The sequence below is a fragment of the Lagopus muta genome, chromosome Z (assembly GCF_023343835.1).
Source record: "Lagopus muta isolate bLagMut1 chromosome Z, bLagMut1 primary, whole genome shotgun sequence".
NCBI classification, from domain to species: domain Eukaryota; kingdom Metazoa; phylum Chordata; class Aves; order Galliformes; family Phasianidae; genus Lagopus; species Lagopus muta.
In genome coordinates this window covers 74,859,956-74,878,378 of record NC_064472.1, presented here as the reverse complement: position 1 = coordinate 74,878,378, position 18,423 = coordinate 74,859,956, and the positions used below count along the sequence as shown (strand labels likewise).

At 46.7% G+C, this 18,423-nt stretch overlaps 1 protein-coding gene across 3 annotated transcripts in view; it reads left to right on the top strand.

The window, feature by feature from the left end:
• The window catches only part of ZCCHC7 (zinc finger CCHC-type containing 7), a 110,681-nt gene extending 94,910 nt beyond the window's left edge, over positions 1-15,771 (top strand). For all 3 annotated transcript variants that reach the window (XM_048932238.1, XM_048932239.1, XM_048932237.1), the window contains 3 exons: positions 7,470-7,565; positions 12,413-12,530; positions 12,964-15,771. In XM_048932238.1, coding sequence (XP_048788195.1) covers positions 7,470-7,565; positions 12,413-12,530; positions 12,964-13,409 — 660 coding nt within the window. In that variant the 3' untranslated portion in view covers positions 13,410-15,771. The remainder of the gene's footprint in view (positions 1-7,469; positions 7,566-12,412; positions 12,531-12,963) is intronic.
• The last annotated feature ends 2,652 nt before the right edge of the window (positions 15,772-18,423 follow it).

The window sequence follows — 18,423 nt, the reverse complement described above, 5'->3', positions numbered from 1 at the left end:
GCATAGGAAGTTCTTCACCAATGTGCGAAGGAAATTCTGTACAGTGAGGTGACAGAGCACTGGAACAGGCTGCCCAGGGAGGTGGTGGAGTCTCCTTCTTTGGAGATGTTCAAGGCCTGCCTGGATGCTGACCTGTGCGACCTACTGTAGGGAACCTGCTTTGGCAGGGGGGTTGGACTCGATGATCTCTGGAGGTCCCTTCCAACCCCTACAATTCTGTCATTCTGTGATTCTGTGATGCCGTGCAGTGCTGTGCAGTGCTGTGCTGTGCTGTGCAGTGCCTTGCTGTGCTGTGCTGTGCTGTTTGGTGCTGTGCCATGCAGTGCTGTGCTGTGTAGTGCCATGCAATGCTGTGTAGTGCAGTGCCGTGCTGTGCAGTGCTGTGCTGTGCAGTGCCGTGCTGTGCTGTGTAGTGCAGTGCCGTGCTATGCAGTGCTGTGCTGTGCTGTGCAGTGCAGTGCTGTGCTGTGCAGTGCTGTGCAGTGCTGTGCTGTGCTGTGTAGTGCAGTGCCGTGCTGTGCTGTGCTGTGCTGTGCAGAGCTGTGCTATGCAGTGCTGTGCCGTGCTGTGCTGTGCTGTGCTGTTTGGTGCTGTGCAGTGCTGTGCAGTGCCGTGCAGTGCAGTGCTGTGCAGTGCAGTGCTGTGCAGCGCTGTGCAGTGCTGTGCAGTGCTGTGCAGCGCTGTGCAGTGCAGTGCTGTGCAGTGCAGTGCAGTGCAGTGCAGTGCTGTGCAGTGCTGTGCAGCGCTGTGCAGTGCTGTGCAGTGCTGTGCAGCGCTGTGCAGTGCAGTGCTGTGCAGTGCAGTGCTGTGCAGTGCTGTGCAGCGCTGTGCAGTGCTGTGCAGTGCTGTGCAGCGCTATGCAGCGCTATGCAGTGCAGTGCAGTGCAGTGCTGTGCAGTGCAGTGCAGTGCAGTGCTGTGCTGTGCAGTGCTGTGCAGTGCTGTGCAGTGCAGTGCAGTGCTGTGCTGTGCAGTGCTGTGCAGTGCTGTGCAGCGCTGTGCAGTGCTGTGCTGTGCTGTGCGGTGCTGTGCGGTGCTGTGCGGTTCAGTGCTGTGCAGTGCCGTGCTGTGCTGTGCAGTTCTGTGCTGTTTGGTGCCCTGCTGTGCAGTGCTGTGCAGTGCCGTGCAGTTTTGTGCTGTGCTTTGCTGTTCTATGCAATGCCGTGCAGTGCTGTGCAGTGCTGTGTTATGCAGTGGTGTGCAGTGCTGCGCAATGCTGTGCCATGCTGTGCAGTGCCGTGCAGTGCTGTGGCCACTTCTGGCTGTGGATGCGGGGCTGTTCCCCACCCACTTCACAGCTTGTGGTCCTTCTTCCAGCCGTGTACTAAAAGGTTTCTTTGTACGCCAGGCCATTTGTCCATCATTGTCTGGGGTCCAAGCGGTGGTAAAATACCCTGTCACCGATCCCCGGCGCCCTGAATGGCAGCTTCTCTCCGGACAATTGGCGGCGGTGCCGAGAAATATTCCTGAGAGGATTATTTAACCTTTCAATTTAGGGGGCACAAAGCCCTGCTGATTAATGAACTTTCTGATGGGTGCCGATAAGCGGATCTATTTCTTTATTTCCTCCAGAAGTGATTCCTTCTCCCGTCCCATATTACTATAATCTTAAACATAAAAATGCGGCAAATAGATTAAAAAACAGCACTAAAGAGTTTATCTGGCTGGCAAACTGAAGGAGCTAAATTAAAATTGGTAATGAAAGCGGTGGCTGAGCCCTGTATATGTTTTTAAATGCGGCGTGTATTTTGAAGAGACTTATTCTCCGCCTGCCTGGTAATGACTGCTTTTGGTGCGCGGTCCGGGGCTGGCTTCTGTTATCCCCCCAAAAAAATGAGTTGTGTTATCTGGATGACTGCAGACACATATGCATCCCCCTTTCTCACTGCATGGGCAGACAAGGTCGATAGCATTACAAGGTATTTGTGGCAGTGCTTGTTTCAGTTTTCAGAGCTGCCAGTTTTCAGCCAGATTTGAATTACAAAAGAAGAAGCTGGCATGAAAATTGAAAGGGTTTATCGGCTAGTCTGAAGCCTCATAGCACATTGCTTATTTATGCAGTCCATTTGCACCAGGAAATGTAAAAAGGAAATACATTTTAAAAATAAGGTCATAAAGACCCGAGATATGTTTAAGATGGCAAATAAAATATAGATACCTATAATATCTTTCCAGGAAACGATTTCACTTAATGTCGCGCGTTGCTTCGGAGCAGCGTTTGTGTGGCTGTCATAAATTTGCACGTTCGTGTCGCTGCCGAGATCGTCCCCGGGGATTAAGGAGGAAGTGTTTGCTAACTTACTTTAAAATTAAAATGGAAGAAAGAGAGGTTTGTAGTTTGAGAGCTACGTCAGAAATAGTTGGAGTGTAATGCGCCATCCCATTTAAATAACGCTTTGCATCCCGTGTAAAATTAGCCATGGACGGATGGATAGATGCCACCACCTTTGGAGAAAATTGGGATGCCTTTTAAACCACCACAGTTCTGAGGCATTCGGGGATTGTGTTGTTGTTATCCTTCCCATCTTGCATATATTCGCGTTCTGTACAAACTTGAGGTTTCCTTATCCGTTTTTCATGAGAGACTTCTTGAATTAATATTTTAGTGTGTTTTTCTGTGCTCATAAGAGTATCAAAAGATTACATTAATTTCCTTCGAGTGCGTGATGTATTTTTTGTCTTTCACTGTAACGTTCTGACATAGTGGATTGTAGATGCTATTTGCATCTATTTAAAATGCATTAAATAAAGGTCGTGTTTCTGTAGGAAACGTCCACTTTACAGTGCCTGCTGTGGACTGAGTGTGTTACGTTCCTTCTTCTGGAAAGGGCTTTGGATTTTCTCACTGTACAGCCAGAAGTAAAATCCTGCCCATTTGATATAGATTATTTAGCATAAGGGAATAATAAAAAAAAAGTTTAGTGGTACTGCTGTTTGTTGGATATTTCACCGTGCTTTGTGGGTGTTAGGATACGTTTGGTAAGCTTGTTGACGAGAAGCAAGTTGCAGTGAGATTCTTGGGTGCAGTTGGGACAGAGCAGCTCGCTGCCTGGGGGAGTTCCACCACTCCTCTTGGAAAAGCAAGTTTTTTCAGGCAGCTGGCGAGATGGGGAAATTAAATTTGGTAAAGAAATGATGTGTTTATGATTGTTTGGACTTGTGGGGTTCAGAAATCGAAACACGAAGCATGAATGTTTATGATGTATTAGTATGCATCAAGCCCAGTATGTTTCTCTCATGAATTTTCATAAGGATTTTTACTACGTAGAGCATGTGGCTTAATGATGCAATCACCTGATAGACTGGAGGACTCCAAAGGAGACGTTCTGGTCTGTTGTGTACATAATACTTGTTTCAAAAATCTGCCTAATTAAGGAATTACCCAACGGAATGCGGGTCTATTGGGTGCATGACATGGTTAAAGAAAATAACAACATCAAAAACCTTTCGTATAATCACAGTATAACGCAGTATCTTATGTTGGCAGTTTGTAATATACAGAAATGATCCCAACCTGCCACTGTTTCGGTCGGTATACGGATAGATTATGATAATTTGTAAAGGGAAAATAAATGTTTTTCCGTGTTGGAGCTGTTTGGATCATTTCTCTGTCCAGTCCTAGCGTGCAAGATGCAGCATGCGGTGATTCAGTTGATAATTGTCTTCCAGTGGCTCAGGAAATTGGGAAAGTCTGAGTGCTGGTGGGTTTTAGTCCAAGTCTTACGCCTCGTTCACCTCTCAGGGTGGGAATACTGCACTGCATGGCACTCGTACGCTTGTTTTGTGGAGCACCTTCTTAGTTCTTGAGGCTCAGGCACTGATGCACTCTGCCCACACAGCCCTTGACCCCTTCTTTCTGCAGGCCGTCATTCGTCTTTGGAGCGCGGCAAAAAGAAGAGTAAAACCAAACAGACAGGCTAGGTGTGAGCACAGCCAGCGGTGTGCATGGGGGGCATTGAGAGGTTTGGGGTGCTGCAAAGCAGCCTTGCAGCAAGAAGTCCTGAGGTGCTGTAAGGAGGTTGCAGAATTGCTTCTCACAGTGGAGCTGCCCCGATGACTGTGATGGAAAACACAGAACAAGGGTGGGCCTCACACGGAGGTGGAACAGCAGCTGATAGAAGCAGACCAAGCGATGGAAGGCGCAGCCTTGGTGTCGTCTGGTGGTGTCACCTCTGGGTGGCACTGGGAGCTCTTCTGAGATGTGCCTGGATGTCAGGGGCTTTGTTGCTTCTCCAAGTGTGGCTTGGAGAAGAGACTGATCATCCTGAGTCAAGTGCATCCTCACCAGTTCCTGGGGGTGGCTGTGCACTGGTTGGGCTGTGGCTGCATCTGATGATTCGGGAGGTCAGATGCGTGGCATTATATGAGTCTGAATTGTGAAGGATGCCAGTTAAGCATCATCCTTTACTTGCAGAGCTACTCTCGCGTGTGTCTTTGAGGTGTGCTTGTCAGGCAGGGGCTCTTGGAGTTGCACACAGGTCCCACTTCTGGCCCTTGGCACCGGTGCGGCGCACGCGTTGCGTACAGCAGGGAGAAATTTACGCAGCGGAGGTGGGAAGGTTGTCCTGAATTAGGCAGATTGCAGACCCTAAGTAGGAATGAGCTTCGTAACGGCGAGCCCTCATTGGATCCGAGTCGCAGCAGATAAGGGGAGCTCAAGGTCACAGAGGTAGCTGCCCAGCAGGTCGATTTGCATAAAAAATTACTGTCAGAAATAGGCCAGTGAGGCAGCCCTGGCATTTTGATCTCTTGGCCTTTGTCATGGAGATTCCTAGTTGAGAAGGGAGGAAGGCCAATGTCCCAGATAATGATTAACTGTTTTAATGGCATTCATTCATTCATTCCACACTAACTACTCATGCAGAAAAAAGGGTTATGTAAAATGACATTAGAAGAAAAATCATTTGTAATCGTTGCATCAGGCTGCACTTTGAGGAGACATTAGGAGTAAATCCATGGCGTGGTAGGCTTATGCTTTATCTTCTGATATTTACTGAGTTTACTGGTGCATGAAAAGCTTTCAGCAAGAATAGCAGATGGGATGGACCTTTCATAGGTAATGCTATCTACCAGGTTATTACTTCTATATATTGATAGTGAAGTAATCTCCAAGATATCACCCTACAAATATAGATTATTTAAATGTTTGTAACAAAAAAAAAATAACATCGAGAAGCTACGTTCATGAATACTTTATTTTGTGCCCATATGGCTGGAGTCTTCAGATGCTTTTTTAAGCCTTAAGTAGTAAGAAAACAGAGGGTTTATAACATAGGTTTCCTTTTTGTTTGGCTACGGAAGGAAGTAAAGTTATGTAGAGTTGTAATCTGAGCAGTGAGTATTCCGCTTCAATTTCTTTCCCTAAATGTGACCTTTCTCATTAGCTGGACAAAAGGGAGCGGGGAGGAGGAAGGGGCTGGCTTGGGCCAGAGCGAGAGGTTGTGGTCGATGGGTGTATGTCCATAAGCGGGGGAGGCTGAAGCACTCTGGTACAGCAGAAAAGGAAAACATCTGGGCATCTCTTGCGTGCGATTGTTGTGAAATGCGGGAAAGCAGCTCTGTGTGAACCTGTTGGTGGTGTGGGGCAGCTCACAGCACATGCAGCTCCTGGTGCAGCTGTTGGCTTTTGAGTCTCTGTAAGCGACTGGGAGCTTCAAGTGCATAGAAGTGTACACCAGTGTGTACGAATGTCAAGTGCAATTTATGAGTCAGGTGAGTTCTTATCTGCTGCTGTGTATTTAACTTTTGGATTAGAATGAGGCACCTGCTGGAGGAGTGCCTGCACGCAGTTTGCTTACTAACGTGGCCATATAAATCACTGCAGTGCTCTGGAGAGCATGCTCCATGCCTGCTGGCATCCACACGTCTGGGACTGATTTTCAAAAGAGCAGTGCAAAACAGTGGGAGACCCTCCTTCTCTTTCTCCCTGGAAAGTAGTAGCGTTTGGAACCCAAAAGAAATACTAATGAAGTTTCAGTACAGGAGCACCAAGAGTGGCCAAAATCGTAACTACGTTGGAGGAGCCCTACTCAGCATTTTTCCAGGCAGCATTTTAGAATTGCTTCTCTAGGATAATGCATGTTTTTTGTAACTTTGCAAAGACCAAGCAATACAATCAAGCCATTTTCAGGTGGAGTTGTGGCGCATATCATGGACTAGCTGGCAGAACAGTGACGTTGTGGTGTGGGCTTTATTTTTCACCACTGTATGGTGCTGCCATTCTGGTTGTGGGAATCTCTGTGGGGCAGATGGGTACTGGCTGAAGGAGTGCTCTGGGGCCTGAGCAGCCTCCCTGTGCGGGCATCAGCTGACAGCAGCTTTGAAAACAGATTTTCTAGAGGTGAAATGCCGTGCAGTAGGAATGCAGAGGAGGATCTCAACTGCAAGATTTATCTCTGCTCTCTAGGAGCCCTGGCCAAAGGGGAGATTGTTGCTGGGACAAGTGTCCACGTTGAAAACTATTTAGAATATGGGTGATTCTTCCAAAACACTGAACCCATAGATCTTTCCTCAGGTGTATGCAGAGGTTTGACTTCTTTCTTTGCTATGTTAAAAGGAACAGCCTGAAAAACTAAACCAGCTTAGCAACTTAATAACATACCACTGGAGAGCTCTCACTGTAAGACATGGATGAGAAATATGTGAGAAATCACTTCGTTGGTAAATTTTTTTATGATCTGGGGAGCATGGATCTGCAACACATCCTTAAAGTCAAGGCTGAAGGGGCTCACAGTCAGGTGATCCTACCCACCAGAACTTAGCATGAGAAGATTTCTATCCTTTCTGCCTGCTTCTGAAGCACTGCTGTCACTCTTGGAGGCTGTGCATGAGGACACAGTGGCTTTCACAGTGGATGAGTGCAGTTGTAAGGGTTTAAAGACAAAAACCTCTCGGTTGTCTTGAGAGGTGTGGCAGGTTCTTCCTGAGTGACTGTGCTTCTTGCTGTGGTTTTTGGAGCAGGCGTAGGTTTGGGAGCGCAGCCGGTGAAAGCGCCGCGTCTCAGTCGCATCTCTGCCTCATTGCTCTGAGCTCTGCTAGGAGGAACTCGTTCTGCAGTGACAGCTGTGGCCATGCAGCTGGTGGGGGCAACACCTGGTGGCCCCGTCCCTCCCAGCGGGACTGCAGGGCATGCGTGACAGGCGGCCAAGCCTGGAGGAAGGCAGGAGGGGGGGCGGATAAATCGGCAGCCCGTGTGGCTGTATTCAGGGCCAAAACAACATGGCTGGGCAGAATGGATGCTGAGCATTCAGTCTCCAGTCTCTTCCCGTCTCATTTGTGGTGCTCACGGTTACATTGCTCTACGTAATTGCAGTAATGTCAGGAACGTGGTTCTTTTTAAACTCAGTATTCCAACAGCAAGTAGGGATAGGTTGATTTAAGCATAATAAAATTATGCAGTCATTTAATGTATTTTTAATTTGGCATCTGGAATACTGCCTGACCCAACTGTCACCAATTTCTCTCTTTCAGACAAACCCTGGACCAATCAAGGCAGCCAGTTCCCACTCTGAGCACTCAGCTGCTGTTTACTGCTACAACTGCTCCCGGAAAGGACATTTTGGATATGTAAGTCTCAGCAGCCTCTGCCTCAGTGCTGGCTGTACCTCTGGAATAGAAATTCATCCCTATCCACAGATCATGGCTGGAGAAAACAGCTGGAGCAGTCAAGCTAATGTTGCACGCAGGGTTGCTCTAATGAAACATTTGTGAGTCTGCAGCACTGTTGAAATCAGCGTAGGCCATCGTGCAGTGATTTCACACAATGATCTGATTTTAAAGATGTGGAAAAAAAGGAGGAGTTACTGAGTCAGGTTTATTGGTTTGGTTTTTAAGTTGGGAGAAAGAATATGTAATGGACAGGTACTAAACAGAGCTGTATTTTTTCCCATTTCTCACACGGATTATGGAATGAAGCAGTAGTTACTTGCTGCCACATTCAGCATCTCAAAAGGTTGCTTACAGCAGTCAGCCCAGCAACTGGAATTTCTGTTTTGGGAATTCTCCATTTCTGCCTCTTCTGAGGATCCCAGTTTGTAGCAGCTGAATTAAGCTTACTGGCATGCTGTAAGGTGCAGAGGTGGTGATCGTGAGCAGTAAAAATTGGAGTTGTGCTGCATCTTCTGGTATTAGTTCCAAATGTTGTCACCTTTTCTAACCTCCCACCATGACAAGTGCAGCTCTGGCCATGCAGATATCTAGCTCAAAAGGTAAAGGGGTTTTTTAAAAGTTCAGTAGCCGCAAATATTCTAGGAAATGAGTGTTACATGTGTGTTGGTTAAGCTTATTGTTTCCTACTGCTTAGAGAGAGTAAATTGTCAGCTAATTCCTTCTTGCGTGCTCTGTGTGTTCACTCCTGAAAAGCATGCCACTATTTTCATCTGAATTTGTAATCTCTGTGGATAATAAGTGGGACAGGTAGGGCAACTTTGCCTGCATGTTCTCCTGGCTGATCCAAAAGAGGAGGAAGGAAAAAATTTGATGCCAAGCAGTCTTTGGAGACAAATGAAGGCATTCTCTTTGAGCAGTATGTTGAGGCCGTTGCGTGTAATATGGACACGCTGCTGCCTTCACAGATGCCTTGGAAGAGGCAGGAAATAAGTGGCTCTTCCAGTCCAAACCAGGTAAGAGGCATCAGCAGCCTGGTGTAACCTGTGGGAAATGCAAGCACTGCAGCATGACCTTGGCTGCGGTATGTGATCCAAATCCTTGCCTTTGTGTGCAGGGTGTCTGCTGAAGACATGGCCCCACGTGTGATGACAGTTCAAGACCTTGGCACTGTAGTCAATAGAACCATCTTGTTCTGTCTGGTATATAAGACTTCAGTAAGATATTCAGTAAATAAAAGTTTCCTTAAAGGTAGCTCTGAAACCAAACAAAGACAGAATAAAGCCACTGCCAGAAATGTATACACTGAAATGAAGGTATGCAATGAGACCTGGGTTGGCATGATTGAACAAAAAGTGAAAATGATCGTTGGCAGTGGACGAAGAACTGCCCTAAAAATGGCATTCAAGGAAGGATGCCCCGTCCTTGGACGTGTTTAAGGCCAGGTTGGACGGGGTCCTGGGCAACCTGATCTGAATGTGTATGTTTGGTGGCCCTGCTAGGCAGGGGGGTTGGAACTACATGATCCTTGGGGTCCCTTCCAACCCGGGTGATTCTGTGATTCTGTGTGATTCTGTGAATACATGGTTACAAATGAGCTTTGAAAATAATTAGTTCTTTTCTGGGAGGAGATGATGGTTGTTACTTGGATGGAATAGGTACAAATTGTATAACACAAGTAAGGGAACAAAATGAGACAAGAGCAACATTTTACAGTTATCAGTGTTAAAGATAAGAGTATTTTCCCTAGCATGTGAGGAGCAGAGATAGCCTCAGCAGTGACTGAATGAAAATTGAGAAGTCAGTAATAATGCAGAAGGGCAGAAATTCTCACCAGATCTTCCAGTATGCACAGGAAAGCATCCCAGATGTGCACTGCATTGTATGATGATCAGTGGGTATTTGCCTTCAAATCACAAAACCTTCTCTTTGCAAATGGCTGTAGGAATGGGGCTGGTGGTCTGCTATGCATATTTATGGAGATCCAGCTGGACAGGCAGTACGTGTGAGATTTGTAGCTCTCACTGACCAAGAAAACTGAGGTCAAAGTCCGTGTCTGCACTGATGCAGTGAGCAGCCCTGCCAGAGCTTGAAAATCCTGGCTGTAATTAAAAGAAAAAAGTTTGGGGTTTTTTGGAGGTTTTTTTGGAGGTTTGTTGTTGTTGTTGTTTGTTTAGGTTTTTTTTTTTTTTTTTTTTTTTTGTTTAGTTTGTTTTTATTGGAAATTTGTTATCAGTAAACATTACTGGTGATGATAAGCATCTCTTAACATTTTTTTCCCATTTCTGCACTGCAGGAACCCTCCTGCACTGCCTTTCATGAGCATTTAAAGCAGAGGAATAACAGACTACCAAGAAGAGAAGGCTGCTGCTGTTAGTTTTGTGTGGACATAACACAGCGCTTCCCACAGCAGTCTGCTTCTTTTCATGTATGTTGCCATTTAATCTAGCTTAGGAACATTTGAAGTTCTGTTTCTTCGTTAGAAGCAACTAAGGCAAGAGCAAAGAAGTTGGTAAATCCTGGAGTTAACTGCACAGTTTGTGTGAGAAGGTGACTGTGGAGCACACGTGGGGGGTGTGCAGAGATTGAAGTAATTATGGCATTAGCTGCCAAAGGTTCTAACGCCTGGCAGTTGTGCTTACTATATTTGCTGCGTCATTTATTAATGCAGTTGTATTTTTAAACTCTACATAATGAGCTACAGTGCTAATAAGGGAAAAGATCTTGCTTTCTTTAGTAGACTTCCCATCACAGTCCGTTTTGAACCATCCGCACCTCCAAACCATTGTGTTTCTGAGTCCCTGGCAAAGATGTGCTCTTTTGTGGGACATCTGTGTAGGAAAGTTGAGGAGGAGGTAAACCAACCAGGGACACAGCCCCTTACATTATTCAGGCTGCAGCAAGTTTTTAAGGCAGCATGGATAAGGAGCTGACCAGTAACTGCAGATGTGCTTTGCATTCACATCACAATACGCCAGTCACACAGAAAATTCCTCCTGCAGGCTGGTAGCAGGTTCTGCTTTCCATCCTCTGTATGTCCCCTCCAGTGACAAACACTGTCCCAAGAGTATTGAACAGTACAAAGTGTGTGGCAGCAGTGGCAGCTCACCTGGGAGGAGGGGCACAGCACAGTGCTTGCTGGACATGCAGTTGATTTTTCAGTGAAGTTATGTTTCAGCAGAAAAGAGGAGTGCTAATTTTGGTGGCACTCAGTTCACTAATGCTTCCATGTCAACAAGTGAGCAAAACAAGAAGTGATGAAGGGCTGTATTTCTGCAGGGCAAGCCAAAGGTGTTGTGTAGCATCCCAGCCACTGCATTTCCCAGCTATCACAGGAGGAGAAATGTGCCTTGAGGTACTCCTGCAGAAAGCCAAACCGTGTTGCTTTCAGTAACCTCCGTGGCAATGCCACGTGGCAATAAAGAAAATTACATTTTCTTCTGTTCAAGGTAGGCAGGCAGCTTTGTGCCCAGCACGAAGCCTGCTCTGAGTTAGGTGCCATTCACAAGAAGCAGGAGTATTTCAGCTGTTCATTTCACTGCTTTCCTCTCCCCTTAAACCTGAGGAGGTAATTAGGAGTGGTGAGGGAGGAGGTGTCTTTGTGGGGTGTGCTGGATGCCTGCAGTCACTGAGTGGCTGAGGTGTGCAGAGTGAAATCTGGTCTAACCCAGCAGTGCTCCCTTGAAGGACACCACAGAAAATAATCCTTCTTTTGACTTCAGCCCAGCAAAGGCCATTTAAAGATGAGGTGAGGATATGAAATACGTATGAAATGCATTTTTAATGTATTGCTCCTCTAAAAGGGAGGGAGGAGAGTGCAGAAGGACACACAGGGAAAGGGAGTCCTAGAGGCCTCGTATGGCTGAAGTCACAAATGCAGGAAGGAAAGCTGCTTAGATGGCGTGGAGATGCAGTGAGCAAAAGCTCCTCGTAGTTTATGGGGAATGGCAGGCCCAGAGTTCATTACATCTGGGGAGCATCCAATAAGTGGAGAGCAAATCCATAGGAAGCATAGCCAGGCCCACAGACATTGCCAAAACACTGTGAGTGCAGCAGGGAAAAAAACACATTGCTCAATGAAGTGTTTGTGACGTGGGCTCACGTGGATGTGATCCAGGGAGCAGTGGGTGGTTCAGGGCTCCCTTCCCAGCACACCTGATGTCTTTGCATGGCAGAACCTTTTGTGGCATTCTACTTTGTTCTGCATCTGTAAGAAAGTGACACACAGCTCTGGCAGTGTGCAGAGGGGGCTGCCCTGGGCTCCTCCTCGTTGCCTTTTCCTTCCTTTAACCCCCTCCACACCTTTTGAATGTGCCACATTTCTGCACCTGCATTTCCCTCCAAGGGATACAGGTTGAAAAAGCCCCCTCACAGCTGGAGGGGTTGACCTGAGGAAATGAGGCTTGTGGTCGTGATGGAGAGCCAGCTGCAGAGGCAGCAGTGGGAGCTGGCCCGGCTTGGGCAGGACGCCCTGTGCCTGCATCTCGCAGCATGGTTGGCGCGCATTCCCCTGGTGTCTACCTGCTTCTAGTTCTGTGCCTTGAAGACTGCTGCACATCGGTAATAAGGGTGGGAAGGCACGTGAGTCCTTCCACTTGCTGCAAGGCAGCTGCAGGTTGGTTCATGGAATGCATGTTTTTCTTTGTGTGCTGAAAGAACTGTTGAAAATCAGTAGAATTATCAGTTTTTAAAGAATTGGTTGCAGCATCCTCTGTAGGTACAGACCAGCACCTGCAGAGTCCTGCTCATTTTGTTTCCCATGAAATCATAACTCAGCCTCATCTAGTGATTTAAAATGTGTTTTGCAGGAGTGCTCAGAGAAGCGCATGCGTGGAAGCATGTTCCCTGCTTCTCCATTCATCCACTACTACGACGATGAATGTGACCTCAAGAGGAGAGCAAACAGGTTAAAAAGAAAGATCGCAGGTACAGCACATTTTGGGAGATCCCTTTTTATTTTCAGTTCTGTGAAATATTTTCTCCCGGGCTTGCTGCGTTCTGAAGTACTGCTGAATTGTTTCCATGTCTTGGGAGAAGCGGTAGGAATTTGGAAAGGTACTCCAGGAGTAGTAAGAGGTTTGTGACCTTAATCTTCTGTGTACCATGGAAATACATCATTTCAATGCCCCTAGGTGAGTGTTGTCAGATGTTTTAATTCTGCTGACATTGAAATGGTAATAAACTAGCAAGAGGAGGCTTAAACTGTAAGTCAGTAAGCTTCTTGTCTATGGACAATAAAAAACCACCTCAAAAAAATCTACCAAATTGAGACACCCTGTACAGGGAAAACTACAGAGGCTCTGGCACGGGGCTTCAGGTTTTCACTGCAGGTACTGAAGTGAGCTGATCTGTTTTACAGAACTGCAAGAAGCTGGCCTTCTGCCATTACAGCCAGAGACACCATGGCAGGAAGAAAAACATGGAGGGCACAGCTGCAAGAAAAAGCCTTGGGAGGAGCACAATAAACGTAACAGAGATGAGCATCACAAGAAGAAGAAGTCGTCATCCCAGGCAGACAAACAGAGAGCAAAAAGACACAGAAGTGATGTTGAAAGGGGCCACGAGATGGAGGACGACTTCCCTAGAGGGTATCATAAGCAGACATCCAGGGGCAGCAAAAAACATCACAAGTCTGTTCTCCAGGCGCATGGCAGCAAGAAGGAGTATGGCCAGCAACTTCTGGAAGCTGCTAAAAGGAAGAAGAAAAGGAAAAAACAGAGGGATGCTAGTCCTGATATCAATGAGAATTTATTCCTTATAAAACAGAGGAGGAAAAAGTCTAAACAGAAATCCTCCTGCTGGTGAGGAGGTAGATGGGAAGCACTGACCGTTGCTGGCCCTGATTCTGCCTGTTCTTTGTTTTTGTCACTCCTTACACACTGAATTTGAGTATGTCCCTGAGTCTGGGTGGACATGCCCAGGCCCCAGTCACACAAGAAGCATCCTTCTCTACTTCCAAAAGAGATGCTTTGTCTGTTGTGCACTGTTCACTTGGCAGGGAGCATTTAGTATTTGTGTCTGGAATTACTGTACTTTTTCAGCAGTCCTCGTGTAAGTTTGCTGCCTTTGCTTGTAATGTGAGGGGCTGGGCTGGGGAAGGCCCTTGCTGCTTTGGGTAGGATTTGTTTCTTTGCTGGTGAGATGTAGCTCTGATAGCAGGATCTTGGCACGGCACTCGTGTTGACACTGAAGGGAAGCTTTTGCATGAGCAGGAGCTGGGTCTGTGTGTGGAGATGTGTGTGTTCCCATCAGCCGCTCCCCAGGGCGCATCCTGGCCCTTCGAGAAGGTGCTGTGAAGGTGTTGCTTTAAGCTTTGGGAAGTGACGGTCTCCAGCCTTGCTCTGCAGTGTAGGTCCACCACCATCAGTGCCACAGCTCTGGGTGCCAAGCGTGGGCAAGCTCTGACTGACCACATTCCACCTCTTTGCTGACTGGCTAGAACAGCAGGAGAAAGCAGCTAAGAAAATACAGCAGAGTTTACATCTCATGTTAGATATGTCACTGTTCCCCTTGGTGTGGGAGTTGTGTCTGCAGAAATGGTAGAGCATGAAAAGTGTGTTTGATTCCAGACACGATGCGCTAAAATTTAATAATTAAAGTTATTTGTAAGACAGTTATTTTTGTACTGTAGAATTGGACGTTTATGTTGTTTAAAGTTTTGTAACAAGAAATGCTTGACCAAATGAGTAATTCAAATAAAAATTTACATGGGGGATATCCATTAACCACTGGTTTGCTCTACATTGTCTCATTGGCAAGCAGAACTACTTAAGAACACACTATCTGCTTCCCCTATTTTGAGCTGAAACTACAGCGCTGCCAGGAGATTTCCTGTTTTTGTTGGTTCGGGACCTGTGCTGCAGCATAGCACTACTTTTGCTAAGCAGAAGGAAGCAACTACCTGCATGTGTTCATCAAGTCAGGCGTCCTCTCTTTCTGCTTACAGAGAAATTGGAAAGAACCTGCAAGTTGTGCAAATGCGTGGGTATAGGAGGAGGAGAAATCAGAAGGGTATTGCAGTACAGAAAAATGGGGGCTGTCTTTCCACCAGAACTGTTCCACTCTCTGTAAGCTCCCTGCTTTTTGTTTTTTTCAGGGTCCCAAATGACAACACCAGTATTTCAGTGCCATATTGTCTCTGTCCAGAGCTGTTTTCGGCAGACCTAAACCCATGTAGTGCTTGAGAACTGTCAGGACTTGTCAAGGACATCTTATTCAGAACCCAGTGCCCAGTTCTGAGTAAGTGCCTTCGTGCTGGTGGCTGAAATGTCTTTCTTCTCAACTTCATCAATTACCTGATTAAAAACTTCCTTTTGGCTGAAAAAAATAAATCACTTTCACCTCTTATTAAAAATATATACATCCTGAAAAGACCCCAACACTGAACTCACCTTCTCCCATGTGTTGTGCTTTACATCCCTTTTTATTCACCAACACGTTTTTCTATTTGCACAAAAGTCTCCAGCAGCCTTCAGCTGGCACAGCATGCAGACTGGTAGATACAGAAGGAGAGTTTTGGATTCAGTATTTAGGTCAGCTCCAGCTCATCCAGCAGTTGCCCCATTCACTCAGTGGCCACCTGGAGCTTGAGAGAATGCGTCCTCAGAGCTTCTGTCCTGTAGCATTTCCTTGGACAGAAGTGTTGTGATTCAGGGAGTTCCTGATTCTCCATCTACAGGTGATGGGCAGCTCAGAAATCAGCAGGTGCCACTGTGTGTGTGGCTGTACCCCTGCACATCAGCAGCCTGCAGGGCTGCAAACCGTATGCACTAAGAAAGTGTGAGCAGAAGATGAATCTCAGAAGACTGCATGCTGGTGGTTCTGCCCACAGAGAGTACTGGAAAGCACAAAACTACAGTAACAGGCAGGGGAGAATTCCCTGAAGCTGTAGTGAGGCAGATTTTAGGGCGTCTCCCAGAATTATTTTCTTTGCTGTTTTTGAGGCAAATGGTCAGTAATATCTTTGTTGTAGTTTGATTTGGTTTTCGTTTAAGACAGAAGTGGGTCAGTGGAATTTTGGCCTTGTCATTCTCTACGTTGCACAATAGTGTGTCTGTGCTCTGGAGAGTTTTCACATTCACCGTGCTCATTTACTGAAGAACATCACGAGCAGGGAGACCTCTGCTTCACTCCTCCAAAACTGAAACTGCTGCGTTTTCTGCGGTGTCTGAGAGACCAAGGACAGAACTACAAACTGCAGTTAACATCAGAGAGGGAGGGGAGTCCTTGATCCATATAGGAGGTGTTTTACAGCTGCTGTGCTGTGTGCTGTGAAGGAAAACTTCACAGCCACTCCTAGACAGGAAAACCAGAGGAACTTTCTTCTGGTGCCACCTGGGAGGTGATGCTCTTGAGAGGTTCCCCATGGAGATCTTCTCTGTGTCTCTATCCCTGAGAATGCTCACCAAAACATTCTGTTCCTCATTTGCAAAGCATCCCACAAGGAAATAGAAAGGCCAGTGTACTTGCTGCTTATGCAGGTGTTATGCAATGGCTTAATGTGATGATGGGTTATTTAGCAGGCTAGCAAATGTGAGAGGCAACAGCGATAAAGCGAAAATGATACGCACTGGAAATGCCCAACCTAGGGAAATACAGAAGTGTGAAAGTACCGACATTGCTGAACTTGCGAGGCTGCTACATGAACTCGTTATGTATTTACATTGAATTAATGTTTACTAACAATCAGGGAAGAGAAACTTACGTCATCTACCTGGCCTTGTGCAAAGCATCTGACAGTGTCCTGCACAACATTCTTGTCTCTCAATTGGAGAGAGATGGATTGATGGATGGAGCGGTTGGTGGACAAGGAGCTGACTGGATGGGGACACTCAAGAGCTGTGGTCAGCACAGTTACAAGTCAGAGCTTCATACTGGGACCAGCACTTTTAGCATCTGTCAATGACGTGGACATTGGGATCAGATGCACACTCAGTAGGTTTGCTGACAACGCCAAGCTGAGTGATACGGTCAACACGCTGGAGGGAAGGGATGCCATCAGGAGGGACTGGGACAAGCTTGAGAGGTGAGCCCGTGTGAACCTCTCCATACAAGGTTCTGCACATGGACTGGGGCAATATCAAGCACTCACAAAGGTAGATCACTGAGTGGACTGGGAGCAGCATTGAGGAGAAGGACTTGGAGACAATGGTTGATGAGAAACTCAACATGGGCTTATACTGTGGCCAGAAAGCTAATTGTATCCTGCAGTGCATCAGCAGCGGGGTGACAAACAAGGAGACGGAGGTGGTTCTCCTTTGTGTAGTCTTATGAGATGCCACCTGAAGTACTGCAGTCAGAACAGGAGCACCTGGGCTTCTTAGTCTGGAGAAGGCTCCTTATAGCAGCCTTCCTATGCCTCAAGGGAGCTACAGAAGAGCTGGAGAGACAGTTTTCTTCAGGGAGTTTAGAGATAGGGCAAGGGGTAACAGCTTTAAACTAAAAGAGGGGAGACCAGACGTGAGAAGGAAATTTTTTATTTGCAGGGCACTGAGGCTCTGCCCAGAGAAGTGTGGGTGCCCCATCCTTGGAAGTGCCCTGAGCCACAGCTGGACCATGACACAGTGAGCTGGTGGGGGCTGAGGTCTAATCCAACCCAACCATGCTGTCATTCTATGATTCCATGATAATGAAGACAAGACAAGGCAAAGAAGAGAGAGTTTCAGTGTTTTGAGCTTGGGGCTAGGAATGATAAGATCAAGTCCCTGTGGGTAAGGGGCAGAGGCAGGAGCAGCAATCCTGGTGGGGCTCCATTAGAGACAACCAGGATGAAGAGATGGATGTTGCATTCTACAAGGAACTGGCAAAAGTCACATAATCACCAGTCCTTGTTTTCATGGGGGGACTTCAGCTTCCCTGATACATGCTGGAAATGCAATACAGCTCAGAAGCAGTGCAAGGGAGGTTCCTGGAGTGTGTGGGAAACAACCCTGACACAGCTGGTAAGAGATCCTACCAGGAGATGTGCCCTGTAGACCTGTGAGAGAAGGAATGGTGGGAGATGAGGCAGTCAGAACTGTCTTGGGCATAGCAACCATGAAATTAAGTTTTCTGTTCTTGGTGAGGTCAGGAGGGGGTCAGCAAAACCGTGGACTTCCAGGGGGGACAGACTTTGAATTGTTTTGAACATTGACCTGGAAAATCCCTTGGGAGTCAGTCCTGAAAGGCAAAGGGGTCCAGGAAGGCTGCATGTGGCTCAAGAAGAAAATCCTGAGGGTGCAGGCCCTCCTGTGCTGTAAGAAGAGTCAACGGGGAAGAGGAGCAGCCCGGCTGAACAGGCAGCTCTTGCTGAGATACCAGGAGAAAAAGAGAATCTATGATCTTTGGAAGAAGGATCAGGCAACTCAGGAGGAATACAGATATGTCACTAGAGTATGCAGAGGGAAGACCAATGAGAGTTTAATCTGGCCAACATCGTTGAAGATAATAAAAAATGATTTTACAAATATGTTTGTAAGAGGAGGGCCAAGGAGAATCTTCCACATCTATTGGATGCAGTAGGGAACTTCATCACTGAGGATGAGGAAAAGGCTGAGGTTCTCAGTGCCTTCTTTTCTTCTGTCTTTAGTAGTCAGACCAGTTATTTATAATATATGCATATTAAAAATTACAAGATAATTATATAAATAAATACTGCAGATTCTGATGTACAAGTCATGGCAGTAGTGTATCCGCTTTGTTTCAGAGGTACTGATGTCTTCTAGTGGCCCACGTGCAATGTGATGTGGAACAGGTGAGTTTTCCTAAGTCTTACATCTGAGGCACCTGGCTACTCTGACAGGAATTAAATCGGCCAGGAGTCCAAACTGAGTAGTTCCTC